Source organism: Acinonyx jubatus, chromosome D3 (assembly GCF_027475565.1).
Source record: "Acinonyx jubatus isolate Ajub_Pintada_27869175 chromosome D3, VMU_Ajub_asm_v1.0, whole genome shotgun sequence".
In the NCBI taxonomy this organism is placed as follows: Eukaryota; Metazoa; Chordata; class Mammalia; order Carnivora; family Felidae; genus Acinonyx; species Acinonyx jubatus.
The window spans coordinates 33,502,629-33,522,176 of NC_069392.1; the positions used below are offsets into that span (position 1 = coordinate 33,502,629).

The window sequence follows — 19,548 nt, forward strand, 5'->3', positions numbered from 1 at the left end:
TTCTGGAAGGCAACCCAGCAAGAAGAAATTAAAAGATGCCTATGAACATAAAATCCACATCTGACACCTTGCCTGACTTCTCATAGTCTCTGAACACACAGGCTTCTTTGTATAGCCTTAACAAAACCTAGAGTAGATGTGGGGTGAAAAACATAGATTTGGACATCAGACAGACTGGAATTCAGACTCCATCCCTGTCATACGATTAAATACTATGGCCTTATCTATCACATGGCAACAATACATCCCATATTCTATATTGGCTGTACATACTAGAAGGTATAACGTGTATAAAGTGCTTAGCATAGTGCTTGGCATTTAACGATTGTGACATGATTGTTCACAAAATTTGATATCTCCTTTGAAATATAAGCCATATATATGTACATTATTGGACATTTAAACCCACAACCAAATGTTATCTTCTTAATGAGAAACTTTATAAACCAGAAATAATTTCCTAGGGTATTCTGAAAATAATGAGGATTCTTTTTTTGTTTTCCTTTATTCCCGTTGCTGGTTGACGACTTGTTTTGGGCCAAGTCCTGTGGTATAGGGGAGGGCAGACACAAAGAAGACTAATACTTACTTTCAGTCCTGAAAAAGTTGATGGTCTAAATGGACTTAAGCATAATCCAATGCGTGATGGGCTTTAAGAGAAGGAATTGAAAGGGATTATGGAAGAATTGTCGGAAGTCATTCAATCCTTGAGAGTCGGGAAATGCGTTGCAGATATCTGGCCATTTCAAGATCGTGCCATTTTTTATACCCAGGTACATATAAACACACAGGCCCGCACTCATACACACACACTCACACTTACTCACTCACCTTTCTGAGATTTTCTACTAGAGCACTTTATTTTCTCTGGAGGGTGTTTTGCAGTTTGTTGTTGTGTGGGTGGCAGTGGTGGTGTTTTGTTGTTGTTGTTTACCTCCAAGAACAAAAAAATTTGATGTTCCTGACAGCATTATTCACCATAGCCAAAAGCTGAAAGCAGCCATGACGTCCAACGGATGCGTGGTTAAGCAAAACATGCTAGATACATACAAGACCATATTATTCAGCCTTAAAAAGGAAATTCTGACACATGCTCCTATAGGAATGAAACTTGAAAGACATTATGCTAAGTGAAATAAGCCAGGAAGTGAATTAATTAAGCTAAGTGAAATAAGACAGGAAGTAGAATGGTGGTTTCTGGGGAGCAGGGGGGCGGGGAATGGGAATGAGGAGTTAGATTTTCATGGTTACAGAGTTTCTGTTCAGTTGTGGATGGATGGTGGTAATGGCAGCAAGATAGTGTGAATGCGCTTAATGCTGCTGAACTGTAAACTTAAAAATGGTTAACCTGGTAAATTCTATGTCAGATAACTTTTACCACAACAAAATGAAAGGCTAAAAACATTTGTTTTGTTTAGCACAAATAGGTTGTTCATTTCACTCTGTAACAGTATTATTACTATCTCCTTGCATTTCAGTAGCTTCTCTCAGGCTGTTTGTGTTTTGTTTGGTTTTGTTTTAATTTGTAGGGTTGGGTTTTGCTTTGGTTTTTGAGATGGGAGGGAGGGACAGACGGAGAGGGGAAGAGAGAGAGAGAATCCCAAGCAGGCTCTGCACTGTCAGTGTGGAGCCAGACATGGGCTGGAACTCACCAACCACAAGATCATGACCTGAACTGAAATCAAGAGTCTGACGTATAGGGGCGCCTGACTGGCTCAGTCAGTTAAGCGTCTGACTTCGGCTCAGGTCATGATCTCACAGTCCGTGGGTTCGAGCCCCGCGTTGGGCTCTGTGCTGAAAGCTCAGAACCTGGAGCCTGTTTCAGATTCTGTGTCTCCCTCTCTCTCCCCGCTCGTTCTCTCTCTCTCTCTCTCTCTCTCTCTCTCAAAAATAAAGTAAACATTAAAAAAAATTAAAGAGTCTGACTCTTAACCAACTGAGCCAAACAGGAGACCCTATCCTGGCCATTTTAAACAAAAGCTTGGGGATGAGAACTCAGGCTTACTCAAAGCTGGATTCAATTTCTGACTGTCATTTATATGGGGATAATAAAACCATTTACCTCACAAGATTGTTGTGAAAATTAAATGAGACAATACTTGTATATACCTGTACACAATACCTGGCACGTGTAAGGGCTCAATAAATGTTACCATTATTGTTATTTACTTCATAATTGCTCATTCATAGGTAGGCATGAATGTCCATTTTTGACTCCTTTTTAAGAAATTATATAGCTTGGGATACCTCAGACCATACATTCATATGAAGAAGATAAAAATCAAGACACTGAATTGTTCCACTGGAAACTCAGTGGCAAACTTTGACAAATACTCACTTTCAGAAAAATTCCCCTTAGGCTTTTCTCATTGAGCTTTGATGCTGGTGCTGTCACATCAGTCTGGATTATATGCTATCGGCATAGTAAGGAAGCTCTTATTCGTTACATTAAAAATAGAAATATTAGTCTATTTGGGGATCACTTATTTTTATTGCAGAGATTTAGTAAAATCAGTGGTTTAAGCCAATGGGCCCAATGGAGGATGGGGACCCAGTGATGAAATAGATACCCAACCTGAGACCTAACCAGCTGCCAGTCAGGAAACTGAAAAGTTCAGTATAAATTCACTCTCCGCAACCATTGCTCCCGTGAGGTGGAGAAAGGCTGGCAGGCATGGACTAAACAGGTCAGTCCAGAGGTGTGCCTGGACTCCACTGATTCATTCATTTGGACAGTTTGTGCCATGAAATGTGTAAGTCAAGTAGACAGCGCGATGTAATAGGGGAAGTGTTCTACACTGTAGGCATTCTAGGTACTGCCCTTAGCGCAATGTTCCTTGTACTTTACTTAGTAGCCATGGCCAATTTGTAGCATGTTTGAAAGAAGTTGAAGCCAAGCATGTACATTTGATTTTATTTAGATACAATTGCATGGCCATGGAAACTTGTGGAAGACATTCATTGAGCTGCTTCCTCCCATTGGACATTCTGGTTAGAATTAAAAGGCTCTGAGAAATTTACCATAGCCTCAGTGGTTCACAAGATTTTACTTCCTTACAGATGTGATAAAAATGCTCGGACCCTTGGAAAAACACAGACGTTGCCTTTTTTTTTTTTTTTTTTTTTTTTTCACATTCTGTTTATCTCCTCTCTGCTCCCTTTATATGACTGATCCACCAGTGCTGGCACACGCGGGCAAAGAATAAGTCACCTAAACATCAGAGCTCTGACTCCAGACTTACAGCACCCATCCTCATTTCTGGCCAGTTTCACCTTACAGGGTTTCTTCAATACCCCTGCAATTGCACTCTGTGGTCAGGGACAAGAGTCAGCATCACAACCGACCCACCAGACTGCCTCTGGCCCAGTTTCCTCACCCACAGAGGGTGATTGGACACAACTCAAACAAATAAATCCAAGCACAAAGCACCTGGGATATATGATTCCTCCTATTTTAATCTGGTTGAAAAATCAATAGAATCACAGATTTGGAAGAATTATAAAGCTGAAGGATGGAAATGAAATCGAAATTCAGTTGCGAGCCATTGATTTAATGTGTATGAATTGTTCTTTACATTTCTATAGTTACACCTAAAGTGCAATCCAGATAATGTGTGGTTTATCACACATCAATCTTACCATCATGGTTCAGTTTCAGAAGAAATACATTACGCTGAAATTAGACTATGCTCACCAAGAAGACTTAGTCCCCATGCAATTTTAGAAAGGGCATATAAATTCCAAAATTGTTTGGCATTGTGGTAAACAATGCTCGGTCCTTGATTGTATGTTGGCTTTTATGAAACCATTGAGATGGAAGCGGCGTGTCACCATAAATTATGTAAACCTTGAGTCAGAATAATTCTGTCTGTAAAGATTGTATTCTTGTTGTCTCTATTACAAATGGTCAGTGATTAACATGAGGTCTAGAATTTAACGTAGCCTCTGTGAGCAGAGACCTCAGTTTGTTCACTGCTGTATCTCCATCATCTGGAACAGGGCCTGGGATACAGAAGGCACTCAATATACATTTATTGTTTTCTAATTTTTCCTTGGAAATAATTTTAGGCTTACAGAAAAGCTGCAAAAAGAGTTCATCAAGTTCAACTTACACCTTGCCCTCCCTCAGCTCCCCCTAACATTAATATCTTACATAACCCTAGAACAATTACCAAAAACAGGAAAACAATATTGCTTTGATATTGTTGACTAGCCCATAGACCTTCTTGGAATTTCTCCAGTTTTCCCATTAATGTCTTCTGACTTGTCCAGGGTACAATTCAGGTCCCCATCTTGCGTTTAGCTATGATCTCTCCCTCATCTCCTCCAAACTGGGACAATTCCTCAGTCTTTTTTGACTTTCATAACCTTGATATTTTTGAAGGGTATTGGCCAATTATTTTCCAATGCCCCACATTTGGGGTTTGTCTGATTTTTTTTCCTGATTGGGATGAGGTTCTGCATTTTTAGCAAGGATACTGCAGTAGTGATAGCCAGCCCTTCTCAGTGCATTCAGTCAGATGTCCATAATGCCAGTTTATTCCTGGTTTTCACAACTTTGTTCATGTGGTTAAGGTGGTGTCTCCCAGGTTCCTCACTGGAAAGTTGCTATTTTTCCCTTTGTGATAAGTATCTTGTAACAAGACACTTTGAGACACTGCAGACGCAGTTTCTAATCAAACTTTCACTCGCATATTTTAGCATCCATATGAGTCTTGCCTGGAACCAGCGACTATCTGTTTCCATCATTCCTTCCACATTTGCTCACTGGAATCTACTGGAAGGAACAACTGTCCCTTTCCTGTCGTTTCTTTACTTATTCATCCACTTATTTATCTAAGTATGGACCCATGGAAATTTATTTTATTATAACCCACTATTATCATCATTTATATTGTTGATCACCTTGTCCCACATTTGGCCAGTGGGGGCTCCTTCAGGATCATCATATATTTTCCCTGCTAAATCCCTGAAGGTCCTGATCTCAGGACCTTGGTTAGAAACCAAGATTGGCCCCTAGATGTGCTCATGCTACTGGAATGTCATTGCCTTCAGGTCCTTTCATGGACAAAGCTAGGAAATCCATATAGTTTCTATCTATCTATCTATCTATCTATCTATCTATCTATCATCTATCTATCTATCTACATCAAAAATGATGATCATACCAATGCCTTCCATCCCAATCTAACATCCCAGAGTTCGTTCTAGACTTCTTCCTCCTTATTTGCAACTTCTTTCATGTAAGATAGTAGGAGACCTAACTCTCATTACCCACAATAAATGTACTTACTTGCTCAATCCTCGAATGCACGTAGAGGAATCTCAGAATCGCTAACCCATACCTCTGTGAAAAACAGATTTACTGACTAGGGCAGGATATTTCTGTACAGTTCATATTGTCTTTTACTTTACAGTAAAAGTATACTTTATAGTATACAGTCAGCATACTGTTTTCCAAGGTTACTTACGTGTTTTTCTTTCTCACTTCCTTCACTATGGTTCTATTATTCACTATGATTGTATTATTCACTTATAATACACTTAAATTCATTTTTATGTTTGTATTCCATTTTGCCTCTCCTCTTCACTTCAATTACTAATTTTGGGGTATGTGAAGCACAGATATGCTTCTTAGAGTCAAAAAATATTCTTTTTTTCGTCCTTTGGCATAAGGAGCAAATACATGTGTATTTTCTAATATAACCCTCACTTTTACTTGAAGGGCTAAATATTATATTCTTTTTCATACTTCGCTTTTTTCACGTAGTATATCCTGGAAATCACTCCATATCAGTTCATAGAGAGCTTCCTTACTCTTTTTTATGGCTGCATAGTACTCCACAGGACAGATACTATCAACTGCTCTCCTTTGTATGAGTAGTTAGGCTGTTTCTGATATTTTGTGATAAGCAACCAAGGCTTCAGTGAACAACCTCATATATATATGTCTTTTCATATTGTTGGAGGTCTGGAATTTGACCTAAAAACTCAAATGAAATTTTTAGATCAAAGGTAATTCTATGTATAGTTTTAGATGTTGACAAATTCCCTTCCCTTTTGCTTTGTTTCCCCCCCTCCAAAGCTATGTGTTTCAAAGATTACTTCAAAACAAGCATATTTTTAATTCTCTGATTGATAGCCCCTGCTCCCAAACCTTTTCAAATCAAGTTAAGACTTGGGATGGGTAGATGAACCTGGACTTCTTGGCAACGGTTTTAGACCAACCTTGGACCCCACTGCTAGATCCCTTCATCTCCTTTCCCCGCAGTTTTTCTAATCTGTCCTTGCTGACCCCAAAGCCTTGCAGAGGGGAGACTACAGGACAAAAGCAAGAGAAGTACACCCTGGGATTCTCATCTCCACCGTGTTTTTTTTTTTTAAATTATCTTCTCTGAAGTGTGGCTGTAATACGACCACCTGTCTATTTTCACCTTGCACCCATATACTGAGCTAACCAATGATGTGTAAACCAAGTTTGAGCTCTTTCCTCTTCTTGAGCTGGTTGTACAGAACCTCCGCATGGCCACGGATGTGAGCTGGTGGTGGGGCGCTGGGGCATCTACCACGAGTGGCGTGGAGTTTGGGCTCCCTGTTCAGACAATCTAATGGTACTCTTCTTCCTGCTTGGGCTCAGTCCCAGCGTATCACGTCCATCTCTCGTAATGAACTGCTGCAGGGCCCGTCCAGCTTTACGACGTGGTGGATCTGACAGAAATCTTTATGACAGCTCCTAAGGGGCAGTCCCAGGTGTATAGTCACCGGGTGTCCCAGTGACACACTGGGATCTGTTTTTCAAAAAGTGTTGGAATATCTGCCGCAAGTGATAGGATCACGCCCCAGAACACCAGGGCTTGCCATCAGCTGTGTGACTGCCTCTTCTCCCACCACTGACACCTCCAACACCGTAGACTCTGCTGGATCCTGTGGGCCATGTGGCAAGGCTTGGGGCCCCACTCAGAGCTGGAGGCCTTTCTCCTGTGTCATCTGAGCCAGAGCAGTGTTCTCGATGTGGAGTGCGTTGCATCCAGAAGCCAGACAGACATACCAGGCACTGTGCTTCTGCCTCGTGGTAGGGGATGCAAAAACAAGAATTTATCTTCTAATCCGGAGAACGTATCTCAGCGCCCATCTGATCACTGGACCCCTGAGAACTTTCCTGAATGACAGGTCCCTGAATTTCCAGCATCCTGTCAAGGCCTTCAGGACACTAGCTTTTCCTGCTGTCCTGCTCCATCACACGTCATCAATGTCATGAATCACTGTCATACAGGATGTCCAGGCACTTCCTATTTCTTCATATGGTGTTATAACGGAGGATGGAAAACTTCAAAACACCCTGGAACAGAACAGTCAGTGAATGTTGCTGCCTATTCCACCTGAATACAGGTTACTGTTGGGTTGTTGTTGTTCTTTTCCCCCCCCCCAGAATGGAAAAGAACATGTTTGCCAAATCACTGGCCATATAATATGTACCCGAAGCCTTATTAATCTGCTTTAGCATCAATACTGCTTCTGTCCGGCAGCCTCAATGGAACTACAGCTTGGTTTGGCTTGTGGTGTTCTACCATCCGTTTTCTGCAGGTGCCAGACTGGCTCTTTAAATGAAGATGTGACAGGAGAGACCACTACCCTGTATCCTTTCAGGCTTTAACACGGGCATGAATCTCTGTGATGCAATATTGCCCTGATTTACCGTTACGACCTGGGGAATGGGGGCAGTTTAATAGGTTCATTCCTAGTCTTACCCAGTGCAATGATTCTTACCCCACTGGTCAAGGACCCAAAATTGCCAATTTTCCCCCCATACATTAGTAAACTTGTTCTGTCTTTTATCAAGGGATAACGAACTCCATTATGGGATTAAATATCTTGTATTTCAAATAGACCTTTTGGCACATGCATTCTTTTACCTAATTTACAGTGAGATTGGTAAACATAATCTGGTTACAGTTTCTAAAAATTTCTTAAACAATATGATTTTAAATTTCTGGTGCAGCCCAATGATCTACTTAGAAAAGACATAGTAAGTGTATTGCTAGGGTGGCACTCAAATGCTAAGATCCTGTACATTCTGACCATGTCTCTTGAAGTCGAGGTGACCCAACTCTGCATGTCTGCTCCATTCACCAGTGGTCGTCCCAGGTGATGGATGGCCTCCTCCACTCCACACACCCTCCACATGTCATCTCACCCGAGCCAATCTTGTCTCGATGCCCAGTAACCACATTTTGACTTTTATACCCACTGATCACCCCTATGGTTTGGGCAACTTCTATAGTCCCCTCCTGGTTTCTTGGGTCTCATTGTTAGTGCTTCATTTTCAGCTGTATAGGCATCTCTGCTGCCTGAGACGAGAGAGACCTCTACTCTCAGCCCTTGACCTTCAGGAACTCCCTATTCGCTTGCTGGTCAGCTCAAGCCCTATGCCTCCTGGAGAGGAGACATTTGGACATGTTTCACTTGAATTATTGAAAAGGCATTGAATCTCCATCCCAGGGGATAAACTAGAGATATCAAGAGTGTGTATTTAAGCAAGTCAATAAAGAATAGAAGAATCCTAAGAATTAAAAATCAATTTATTGATTTTAATTACAAACACAGGAGTTTTCCATTTCATGAACACCTCTAAGTAGGCTTCCCAGAGGACAGCCTATGGGCTCTGAATATTCCCTGCATTCAGAACAGTTTACCCATTGGCTATGAGTAGAGCTCATTACTGACATGTATACCTATCTTTCTGCCTTCAACATGAACACCAGTGGTAAACATGCATAGTATCTGAACCTCACATGATAAATCTCGGGTGTGTGTGTGGTGTGTGTGTGTGTGTGTGTGTGTGTGTGTTTTAAGAACATATGAAAAAAAATCAGTACACAGATGGGGCCTGTGGAGTATGAATGATGGCAACTGGTACCCAACCTATACAACTACCAACTTTATTTTAGCATTTTTCTATGGATATGTATACATCTGAAACTTGCGATCCCGAATGGAGTAGAATTATAATTTGGATTTATAAATACTTTTTTAAAAACCTCAGATGCCAAAACAGAGATGAGTTGAAAGTAAGCATCTTTATCGTAGGAGTACTTTGGGGCTCACAGAAAGAGATCACATTTATTAGGGAAATGAACATAGGGAGATTAAGAAATCTGATTTAAGGGAAATCTTCTTTAAAGCCTTCCCAGGGAGGCAGCTAACCTCATCTGCCATTTCTAAACTAAGAATCATTAGCTAACTGGTGACTTCCTTCTGTATCTTCCTAAAGTCGGTGAAAGATATTGATCTCTGAGTCATTATGCTTGCATTTAGCTTTGCCTTTCAAACACCAAGGCATTGCGGCCTTCCTGGGGCACAGGAGAGAGAAGCAGTCCTTCTTTCCATCTTCCTCAAGCCCCACTAGTGCAGTGGCTCTCCAGAGGCCAGCGACCCATCGGGGCATTTAGGGAAAACAGCAACAAAGACCTGCAGAACCGCTCTGTGCCCTTCTCCCTTCTTCCCCAAGCCAGATCTCCCTCTCCCTTGAAATCACCATCTCAGCCTAAGAGAAGATGGCTCTCAACTTGCATGTGTAAAAGTAAGACACTTCTAACCGATGTGTGGTAGAACAATCCCGTTTTCTTCCAGTGCTCGCAATTCACGTTTGTTCATTTCAGTCACTGCCTGTCTTTACCAACCTTAACGTCCTTTTGTTTATCATTGTCAAATATCAGCCTTTTCGTTTTCAAGTAAGTCATCTTTTTTCCATCCTGGAATTTGCAAATCCTTACTTTCCCAAACCTTGAAGCTATAGCGTTGGGCTTTCTCTCGCTCCCTGCTATCTTGATCCCAACAATGGTCATTGTTGGCTCCGGGCAACTATTTTTACCGTGGGTGTTAAAGGATCTCCTGGCTAAAGTGCCACTATTCTTCGAAAATCTGAAGATTCCTCCTGTACCTTTTGGCTTATTTTTTTCAGTTAACTTTTACCTCCATTGACTGTGCCATTCCGCGGTTCTCTTATACGAGCTGGGAAACTTCAAAATCTGCCAAAAATCACAAGAGAATTCTCTAGGCAACAGTATGGAAAAAGTCGTAAATATTTATTGAATGTGATTTATTTGAAATAAACATTTCTGCCTCAAAAAGGTACCCAAGTGTTGAGCACCCAAGGAGTATTTTATGTAGACCCTCCACCGTTAAATCGAATTGCTCACACTTAGAGAAAAAGAAAGTCCAAAAGCTTCACTCAGAAAAACGGACCCCAACACTGTCTTCTTTGCATCTTTCCGAGCATCTGCTTCGTTAGTGTTTTGTATTCTCTTTTGATTCATATTCCATATGACATCTTGGGCGAAACTCACAGGTCATCGTTTGTCATTTGAGCAAGCCTCCAAGTTATTACTTAGTTCACAGAGTGGTCTTTAGTTCTTAAGGAAATCAGACTGGATTAAAATGAAGTGAGAAGGCATGTTTAAAAGGAATTTGATATGTGCATTTGATACGCCTTTTCTCATTGAGTTGAGTTTTTCATAGGAATTCATAAGTTGGGATAAGGGTGATTCTAACTGCGTTTTTAGGGTAGCTTCCGGTCTAGTTGCAGTGGCACCAAATGTGACCCCATGATGTGGATATGCTTGTCTGGACAGCAAATCTTCCTTCCTCCCACTTGCCATGTAACCAGCTTAGCTCTTGTGGTTTCATGGCACTGTCCCTGTTCCAGGGGTACAGAACGACCCAGGCCTGATCAGTCAGAGTACCCCATCCCCGCCAAATACACAGAATGGTTCAGGGATTCTCACATGACCCAGCCGATCAGAGAGAGTCTTTCCAGGGACATTTATTTGGAGTCATGAGGAAACAGACTCACTGTTCATCTGTGATTATGAGCCATGGAAGCAATCAATGATAAAACCCAAATGAGCAGCAGAATTGAGAGGTGGAAAACACCAGTGTCCTGATGATGTTGTTTGAACCTCCACATACCCCGGAAGTAGTTTGCCCCCCCCCCCTTAGAATTTCCAGTTTCAAAATCCAATACACTCTCCATTTTTGCTGGAGCAGGTTTCAGTTGGGTCTCTGTCACTCGCCAGCATAAAATGAAAATATCCCCCACGACCTCCTCAACCACTTAGGCACTTGATCTCCAAACAGAAGAACTGCTCAAGATTTAGTCTCTAAGACTGTAACATAAAGCTGGGAAGGCCCAGGATGCTCAACTAGAACACGAAGCCTCAGGTTAAGTTCTGCATTTGAAGATGCTGCCTGAGTATCCTTGTCCTTGAGCCGCATGCTTACTCCCTCTTATTTCAGTTCTCCCAGATTTTGTTTAAAAAATGTTTCAATGTTTATTTATTTTTGAGAGAGAGAGAGAGACAGAGAGACAGAGCGTGAGCAGGGGAGGGGCAGAGAGAGAGGGAGACACAGAATCCGAAGCAGACTCCAGGCTTCTGAGCTATCAGCACAGAGCCCCATGCAGGGTTGGAACCCACGAACTGGGAGATCATGACCTGAGCTGAAGTCAAGCGCTTAATAGACTGAGCCACCCAGGCACCCCTAGAGTTAGTCTTAATAATCTTTACTGTTCTTGTTAGGACTATTGCCAGATACTTTATTTCCTGTCACTGTTGTAAAGGAGACCTTTTTCCATAATGATACCCAATCGCTTATCATTGAATCAAAAGGAAGCTTTTTTTTTTTGAAGATTACCCTGAATACTGCCACTTTGTTGAATTTTCTTACCAAACCAAACAGGTTTTCCACTGAATCTTGTTAGGGCTCTAGTTCGATTATCATCATTCGCAGCCAATACGATTATCTAGAATCTTCTTTCTCATTAGTAATGCTTCTTATTTCTCCTGCATGCTCAGTATTAGAGGTTATAACAATTGCTTGGCTCATTTTTTTTAAAGCGCATGACTCTTAATTAGCAAAACAGAATGTCCATACTCAAGCTTTGTGCCAGAGAACATGACTTTGACCTGGTTACTGTTTAACTCTTATCCAAACAATCCAGAGAAATGGTGCTTAGGGTGGGTAGTTTGAAGGATGTGAATCGATTCTCTGGTAGTTTAGATTTTGTTCCTGAATCAAATTAGATTGTCCGAGAGCCTCACATTTGCTCCACATTGTGTTGGCCCCTCAGAGTTGTGCTTTGTCTTCCTCCCTTGATTTATATCAGGAATAGTATAAAACCACCTGAAAAATCTACCACGATTATTTTCAAGGGTTTTCTTTAGGTCATTGTCCATGCCATCACGTAGTAACCTAAATATATAGAAAGACACAAGATAGTGGCGCCTGGCTGGCTCAGTCGGTAGAGTATGCGACTCTTGACCTTGGGGTCGTGACCTTGAGCCCCATGTTGGGTGTACAGACTACTTAAATAAAGAAAACTTTAAAAAAAGATTTTTTTTTAAAGAGAGACCTATGATTAAAAAAAAAAAAATTCAATACTACAGTCCCAGAAATGGCTGTTGGCGTAACTTACTAATGTTAGATTTGGGAGTCCTTGGTCCTCCAAACTACATGGTCTAAAGTGCTGTGGGGCTAAGTTGTACAAATGGGGCTCTGGTAGCAGAGGGATTGGATTAATTCACAAATGTCTTAGCAGATAAAGTTATATATGGAAAACAGGAACACATCTGAGAGAAATAAGTCAGAGGAAGGTCTCTCTACCAGAGGAAAAGAACAGATACATGGATCATTAGCAAAAGTCCATTTATATGAAAATCAAAAGCTGCATACTTCTACACCCTGAATCCCAAATCCTCTCATTGGAAAGTGGTTTATGATCATAGCTTTGGCTTTTAGGAGAGATTAGTACCAGAAATAACTATATGAGAATTGTTTCCGAATTTATGATACAAAATGTTGTCGAGAACCTCATCCGGAGGTTCCCAGATGAAAGTGTTCATGCAAGAATTTCATTATGGGAAATCTTTGACTCCTTTTTCAAGTTCCAATGTTTTCTCCTTCGGGGCGCTGACATCTGGGTATCCCTGAGTTTCCCTTTCCTCACCCCTCCACGCGGCTAAGAAGCTCAGGACAAAATTTCCCACTCAAGCAGAACGAGCCTTCAGATGACATCTTACCCATCTTCCTGGTTTTAATTTCCTTACTAATTTGTTTGCTTTATCATTAAAGCTTTTTGTAGGTCATCCCAAATGTTTTTGGAAAAAAGGCCAGGTATGCATGGCATTTTGTTTCTATTGTTAGGGGTTTGTTTTTCAGGGCTCAGAGGAGTCTACTAGGTTGAGATACTAAGGGGGAGTGACTGGGGCAGCCCCCTCCTACTGTCAACTTAAGATAGGGATTGCCACCACAACTTCGTAAAGGAAGCCACCCAGGTTCCTTGCCAGAGGACCGGAGAATGCATGCCCCACCTAGGGGAGGCAATGCCACTCAGCCTCTAAGAGGAGGTTGGTTTCTTGAGGTAATGCAAACCCAGATTGCCAGGTTTTACAATTTTTCAGGAAAAGCTAGAATTCAAGATTTTAAAGGGAATTCTGGTTTTTGAAATGTTAACAACTAGTTCAAATTCTTTAAAACACTTTGGACCCGCGGAAGACAGGATAGGATGGTGGCCGATGAGGAATAAGGGGAAAAAAGAGGAGTTGTTCCTTGGTGGGTAGAAGTTTTGGTTATACAGGATGGATAAGTTCTAGAGATTTTCTGTACATCGTGCCTACAGTTAACAACACAGTATCGTGCATTTAAAAATCTGTTAAGAGGCTACTGGGGCGCCTTGGTGGCTCAGTCGGTTAAGCGTCAGACTTCAGCTCAGGTCATGATCTCACGGTTCGCGAGTTCGAGCCCCGCATCTGGCTCTGTGCTGACAGCTCAGAGCCTGGAGCCTGCTTCGGATTCTGTGTCTCCCTCTCTCTCTGACCCTCCCCCGTTCATGCTCTGTCTCTCTCTGTCTCAAAAATAAATAAACGTTAAAAAAAAATTTTTTTTTAATTTGCTAAGAGGTTAGACCTCATATTATGTGCTCTTACCATCACCACCACCACCACAACAAAAAATACGACATACAAGGAAACCTCTGGAAGCGATGGGTATGTTTATTATCTTGATTGTGGTAATATCATAAGTCCATGCATATGTCCAAACTCATCAAATCGTATACATTAAATATTTGCTAGTATAGGTGTACGGATCCCATACACATTTTTCTTTTGTAAACACAAAACTCTGGACCAAGCCACCATCTGTGACCCAGACCTGGGCCTTTGGGCTCTGAGACATCTGGGAGCAGGTTTTAGAAACCCAGTTACCAGGAGACAAAGTAAGAAATCTGCCACCGGGGAGCTGATGTCATAATGGCACTGAGGATCACCCTGACTTTGACCTGAGTAATAAAGTGCTCGGTCTGAGAAACCAGAAGCTTTGGGCTCTGTCGAGGTTTTTGTGGGCGTGATTAGTAGAAAAAGGCCTGCACTTGAGATCTGGGAAGCTAGCTTTGAGCTTGGCTGTGCCAGCCACGAATCCCACGCGGGGTGGGTGAAGCCATGGGATTTCCAGAGTCCTCTAGAGCACTCCCTGCACCCAGAGGAGGTTAGGTATGATCTGTGGATCTTTCAAATTCTGTATTTCCCAAAGTATCCTATCAGAAACCCCAAAAGATATGTGAGCATGAGAAAACAAGTCTCCACTCATCTTTCAATCATGTACTTGTACCGAAGAACTGTCTAAATTTCCACTGTTGCCACAAACACCAAATGAGCTGGATTTCCAAGGGTGAGTTCCCAAACAAATCACAGTACAAAAATACGAGACAGGTGGACTCCCAATCTCCACCAAAGGAAACTTTACTATCACCCTTTCCTACCAATGAAAACATGGTCACAGTAGGCTTCAGTGCTTTACCACTTTTCGAAAAGGTGGAGTTAATACTTAATAATTTATGAGCAGGGGGCCATTCAGACATACACTTTTGTTACGCCTCACCTTTTTTGGTAAATAAAAAAGCAATCACAGATTATCACGAGCCGACTGTCTACAATGCTTTCAGAATCCACAATTACTTTAACTCTGCAATGATCGCTTCGAGTTTTTCTGTTACGGCGCCGCAAAATTCGCCCACCTTTTCTTCTTTCTTATAAAACTGAAAGGTTGGGATGCACATGATCTCAAGGTCCTTCACCAGCTCATCACACTCATCAGCATCCACTTCCAGGAACACCACGTCCTCGTACTTGACAGACAAGGAATGGAAAAGGGGCTTGATGGTCCTGCAGGGCCCACACCACGTGGCTGAGAAGTCCACGGCCACCAGCCTCTCCCCAGCCTCCTTGAGCGCCAACTCGAAGTCCTCCTTGCTTAGGATCATCTTCACCAAGTCCACTTCCAGAAGCTCCATTGACCCTGATGCCTTCAGGACGTCTCCTTCTATGGGCGGGATGGCTTCTTTTGAGGACTTGGGGATATCACCTTCCTTAGGCTGGATGCTGTCTTCTGAGCAATTGGTGTCACCCTCTCTGGGCTGGATGCTGTCTTCTGAGCACTTGGTGTCACCCTCTCTGGGCAGGATGTTTTCTTCTGAGGACTTGGGGATGGGGATGTGTTTGGACAGGGTAGATTTCACTAATAGCTTGGGGCTGTTGATCTGTTTAGACAGGAAAGGTTTTGCTGAGAACTTAGGGGTGTTGGCCTCTTTGGGCAGAATGGATTTTGCTAAGAACTTGGGACTCTTGCCCTTCTTAGGCAGGATGGTTTTGGCGGGGGACATGGGGATGTTATCCTGCTTGGGTGGGATGTTTTTTTCTAAGGAAGTAGACATTCCATCCTCCTGCAGCAGGGTGGTTTTTTCTGAGGAACTGGGGGTGTCACCGTGCTTGGGTGCAATAATTTTTCCTGAAGAATTGGAGCTATCAGCCTGCTTGGGTGGGATCCTTTCTTCTGAGGGATTGGGGGTATCACTCTCCTTGGGTAGAATGACTTTTCCTGAAAAATTTGGGGTGTCAGTCTGCTTGGGTGGGATGGTTTTTGCTGGGGAATTGGGGGTATCAGCCTGCTTGGGTGGGATCCTTTCTTCTGAGGGATTGGGGGTATCACTGTCCTTGGGTAGAATGATTTTTCCTGAAAAATTTGGGGTGTCAGTCTGCTTGGGTGGGATGGTTTTTGCTGGGGAATTGGGGGTACCAGCCTGTTTGGGTGGGATGCTTTTTGCTGGGGAATTGGGGATATCAGCCTGTTTGGGTGGGGTGATTTTGGTTGGGAAATTGAGGGCATTGCCATGCTGGGGCAGGATCATTTTTGCTGAAGAACTGGGGATACTGCCATGCTTGGGTTGGATTATTTTTGCTGAAAACCTGGGGGTGTCAACCTGCTTGGGTGAGATGGATTTTGCTGAGAAACTTGGGATGTTAGCCTGTTTGGGTGGAATGGGTTTTGCTAAGGGATTGGAGATGCCAGCTTGCTTGAGCGGGATCATTTTTTCTGGAGAATTGGGGGTATCAGCCTGCCTGGGCAGGATCATTTTTGCTAAAGAATTGGGGATACTGCCCTGCTCTCGAGGGATGATTTTTGCTGAAAAACTGGGGGTGCCAGCCTGCTTGGGTTGCATGGTCATTGCTGAGAAATTGAAGATGTTACCGCCCTGTGCCGGTGGGAATATGACCTTGAGCTGTGGACCTTTGGATTGCTTTGCAGGCATGTGTTGTATGTTGTCGGCCTCCGAAGCCGAGGCCTTCTCCTGGATGTGTGCTGTGTCCAAGAATTCTGGGACCAGGGGAGTCACGTGGTTGGACAGGCCCTGTAATAATGGACTTTCTGAACAAAAAAGTAAATAAGTAAAAATGCAAAAGAAGAAACAACAACAAAAATTCTTATCACGTACTCCAGGGAAGACCAATGCCATGGTTAGAGCCCACAAATGTAGTTTTGTGAATGACGCATCACTGTGAAAAATCACATTCAACAGAAGGCCAAGCGGCATGTGATTATGCGTATCTTTTGGTAGAGTTGTTTTTTTTTTAACTACAACTTTTCTCTGCTTCAATACTGCTGTCTGCTCCTTGAGCACATAGGTCCCTAAGGTGACCTCCCCCCCCCGCCCCCGCACCCCTAACCCCCCCCCCCCCCCCCCGCCTTACCATTAGCATCACCTTGATCTGCTTCTTGTTTCTCTGGACTCATGTTCGGAACTTCCGGGGTTCCAGCTCTATCACTTTCCACTTCCTGTTCCTTGTCCATATCCACTCAGACTTCACACGTGCCTCAGAGTGGAGACGAGGCTGTACCCTCCAACTTTCTCCAGCCTCTCCTGCCTGACATCATAATATGAGTAACGACTTGCATTCGGGTGGTACTCACGGCTGGCTTTCCCTCTTTGTACTCAGAGCAGTAGTATTCGAGAGTCTCGTGACAGCCTTGGTTATGGTGGCCGTGCCGTGTGTTAGGCTGTGCCGGGTGCCTGATGTGCATTCATAGGCATTATTTCCTATAACACAACAAACCACTGAGGTAAGTACCATTATGATCCCCGCCTTGCAAACAAGAATATTGAGCCCTGGAGAAGTTATGTAACTTGCTCAAGGTCACAAAGCCAGGAGATGGGCGGGTTCCAAGCCTGCTCCCTGAACGCTACGCTGAACTGTGCCGTTTGCCAAATCCCTGCCCAGCATGGTAACTCGAAACCACCTTTCCTACAACCTTCCTCTAGGACTCTCCGGCTCCAGCTGTCCCTTTCTGACTCACCCGCTCTAACCATCTAAGTGTTTCCTCCTAATCACGTTACCCTCCTCTGCAAAGTCCTGCCTGACCGTCAGGTGTTCGATTTGACTATTTGGAAGGGAGTAGATTATGACGCAGAGAAATTTCCTGAGAAGTGAAAACGTCACACCTTCCATCCCAATAGATGGGGAGCCAAGAGAACAGGTACATAGATGTGTTCAGAGGAAAGCTGACAGCAGAGGAGTATTTGCCTGGCCTCCATTGGGGAGGCCAGGAAACACCCACATTCACATGGACTCCTCATCAACATGGCAGCGTGGGTCACTGGCAGAGGGTGTGACTGGATTCTTGGGCCTGGCGCAGGCTCCTGGCCCCACAGCCTGCTGTACCCATGCAAGGGATCTGGAAATTCTGCACAGCCAGTGCTGGGGATGCGAGCGTCCCGTGAAGACCGGCAGACCTATAGGGGCCTCGAGGAAGAAGCGAGAAGCCACTATGAAGGGGGATTTGTGATGAGAGGGCAACGACTAGAGTGACAGGTTCAACCAGTGGGTGAGAGCACGGTGCCCCAACCCCTAGATGGGCCCGGTGGTCCTCAGCAGTCCTTAGTCAAGGCAGCAGGCCAGAGTAGCCACTTTACATGCAGAATCGGAGCCAGAGGGCCGGGCCACAACTGGGCTGCATGGCCCTGTGCACCCAGATATTGTGGAGAAAGGGGAGGAATTGGAAAGACTGAGCTGCTACCAGAATGAGAAAGTGTGCATCAGGCTGAAAGTCCACAAGCAGGCAGATTGAATTCCTGCTCCTCACTCCTCGAATCCCCATCGAGACAAGGCTCGTGGAGGAAGGAGATCCACTGTAGGACAATTTTAAAGCCATAGTATATTTGCACATCTTCATGGAAGTGAGGAGATCTGTGACCATGGTACATTCATACTTGGGGACCTGAGGACCTGAGCTGTGTTTTAGGTTTGGCAGAGTTGTTCGAATTATTTCTCCTCTTCAGTCTGAAATTCAGATGGATTCCAAGCAACCGGAAATATCAACGCCTCTGAATCATTTTCATTCAACTTGTCATAAAATGTATCTTTTTCCCTTAAAATGTATTTTCTCCTGGGGCGCCTGGGTGGCGCAGTCGGTTAAGCGTCCAACTTCAGCCAGGTCACGATCTCACGGTCCGTGAGTTCGAGCCCCGCGTCAGGCTCTGGGCTGATGGCTCGGAGCCTGGAGCCTGTTTCCGATTCTGTGTCTCCCTCTCTCTCTGCCCCTCCCCCGTTCATGCTCTGTCTCTCTCTGTCCCAAAAATAAATTAAAAAAAAATAATAATAAAATTAAAAAAAATAAAATAAAATGTATTTTCTCCTTTAGCACAAGCTGGCCCCCAAATTGCTCCTGAACCCTTATGTCAGTTGTGGTTCTGTGAGGGAAACAATAAATTAGCTATTCTAGACATAGAAAGATTTATATAATTATAACATAGCTGGAAAGGCTGCCTTTGGGCTAGATATCCTGGAATAATTCCTAGAAAAATGAGCAGGGCTGCAGACCTGGCCTGCCAGGGGGTGCGACCTTCATGATATCAGGAAGGCAGGAATCGGAAAGTTGCCGCTAAAATGGTTGACTTCAAGAACTTTCTGTTCCAGCTGCCAACCAAGGGTGAGAGAGCCACCGCTCCAACTCCCTCTCAGCTCAAAACTAGGGCTGAACTAGAAAGCTAGGGCAGAGAGAGGACAAAGTTGCAAGATGATGGCTTCCTTCACATGCGGGTCCATCTACTGGTGGAATCGGTTTTGTATCCAGAACCCTAGGGGAGGCCAAAAAATGTGGTCTTCAGATTTCCAGCCTCTGTAGTTCAGGGAGCCACACTAGAAGTTGGAATAAACACTG

General features: G+C 43.5%; 1 protein-coding gene across 4 annotated transcripts; it reads right to left on the reverse strand.

The window, feature by feature from the left end:
* Nucleotides 1-13,985: 13,985 nt before the first annotated feature.
* TXNDC2 (thioredoxin domain containing 2) lies at nt 13,986-19,011 on the reverse strand. Of its 4 annotated transcripts, XM_027068477.2 has the most exons (3): nt 17,082-19,011; nt 15,460-16,758; nt 13,988-15,417 (listed from the first exon to the last, which is right to left on the reverse strand). In XM_027068477.2, exons 1-3 carry the CDS (start codon nt 17,179-17,181, stop codon nt 15,008-15,010), a joined length of 1,809 nt encoding a protein of 602 aa, XP_026924278.1. In that variant the 5' UTR covers nt 17,182-19,011; the 3' UTR covers nt 13,988-15,007. The 4 variants fall into 4 exon arrangements, with proteins under 4 accessions (XP_053061986.1, XP_026924278.1, XP_053061988.1 ...); XM_053206011.1 differs by lacking the exon at nt 17,082-19,011 and having other exon boundaries at nt 13,986-15,417; nt 15,460-17,034; XM_053206013.1 differs by having other exon boundaries at nt 13,989-16,758; nt 17,094-19,011.
* Nucleotides 19,012-19,548: the final 537 nt, after the last annotated feature.

Bases quoted from the DNA above. Each gene is read 5' to 3' on its own strand.
- TXNDC2 (XM_053206011.1), bottom strand. From the start codon at position 16,924: ATGCCGCTTGGCCTTCTGTTGAATGTGATTTTTCACAGTGATGCGTCA. The intron at 15,418-15,459 runs GTGACACCAATT...AGCCTAAGGAAG, and splicing joins CAGCATCCAGCCCAGAGAGG to GTGATATCCCCAAGTCCTCA.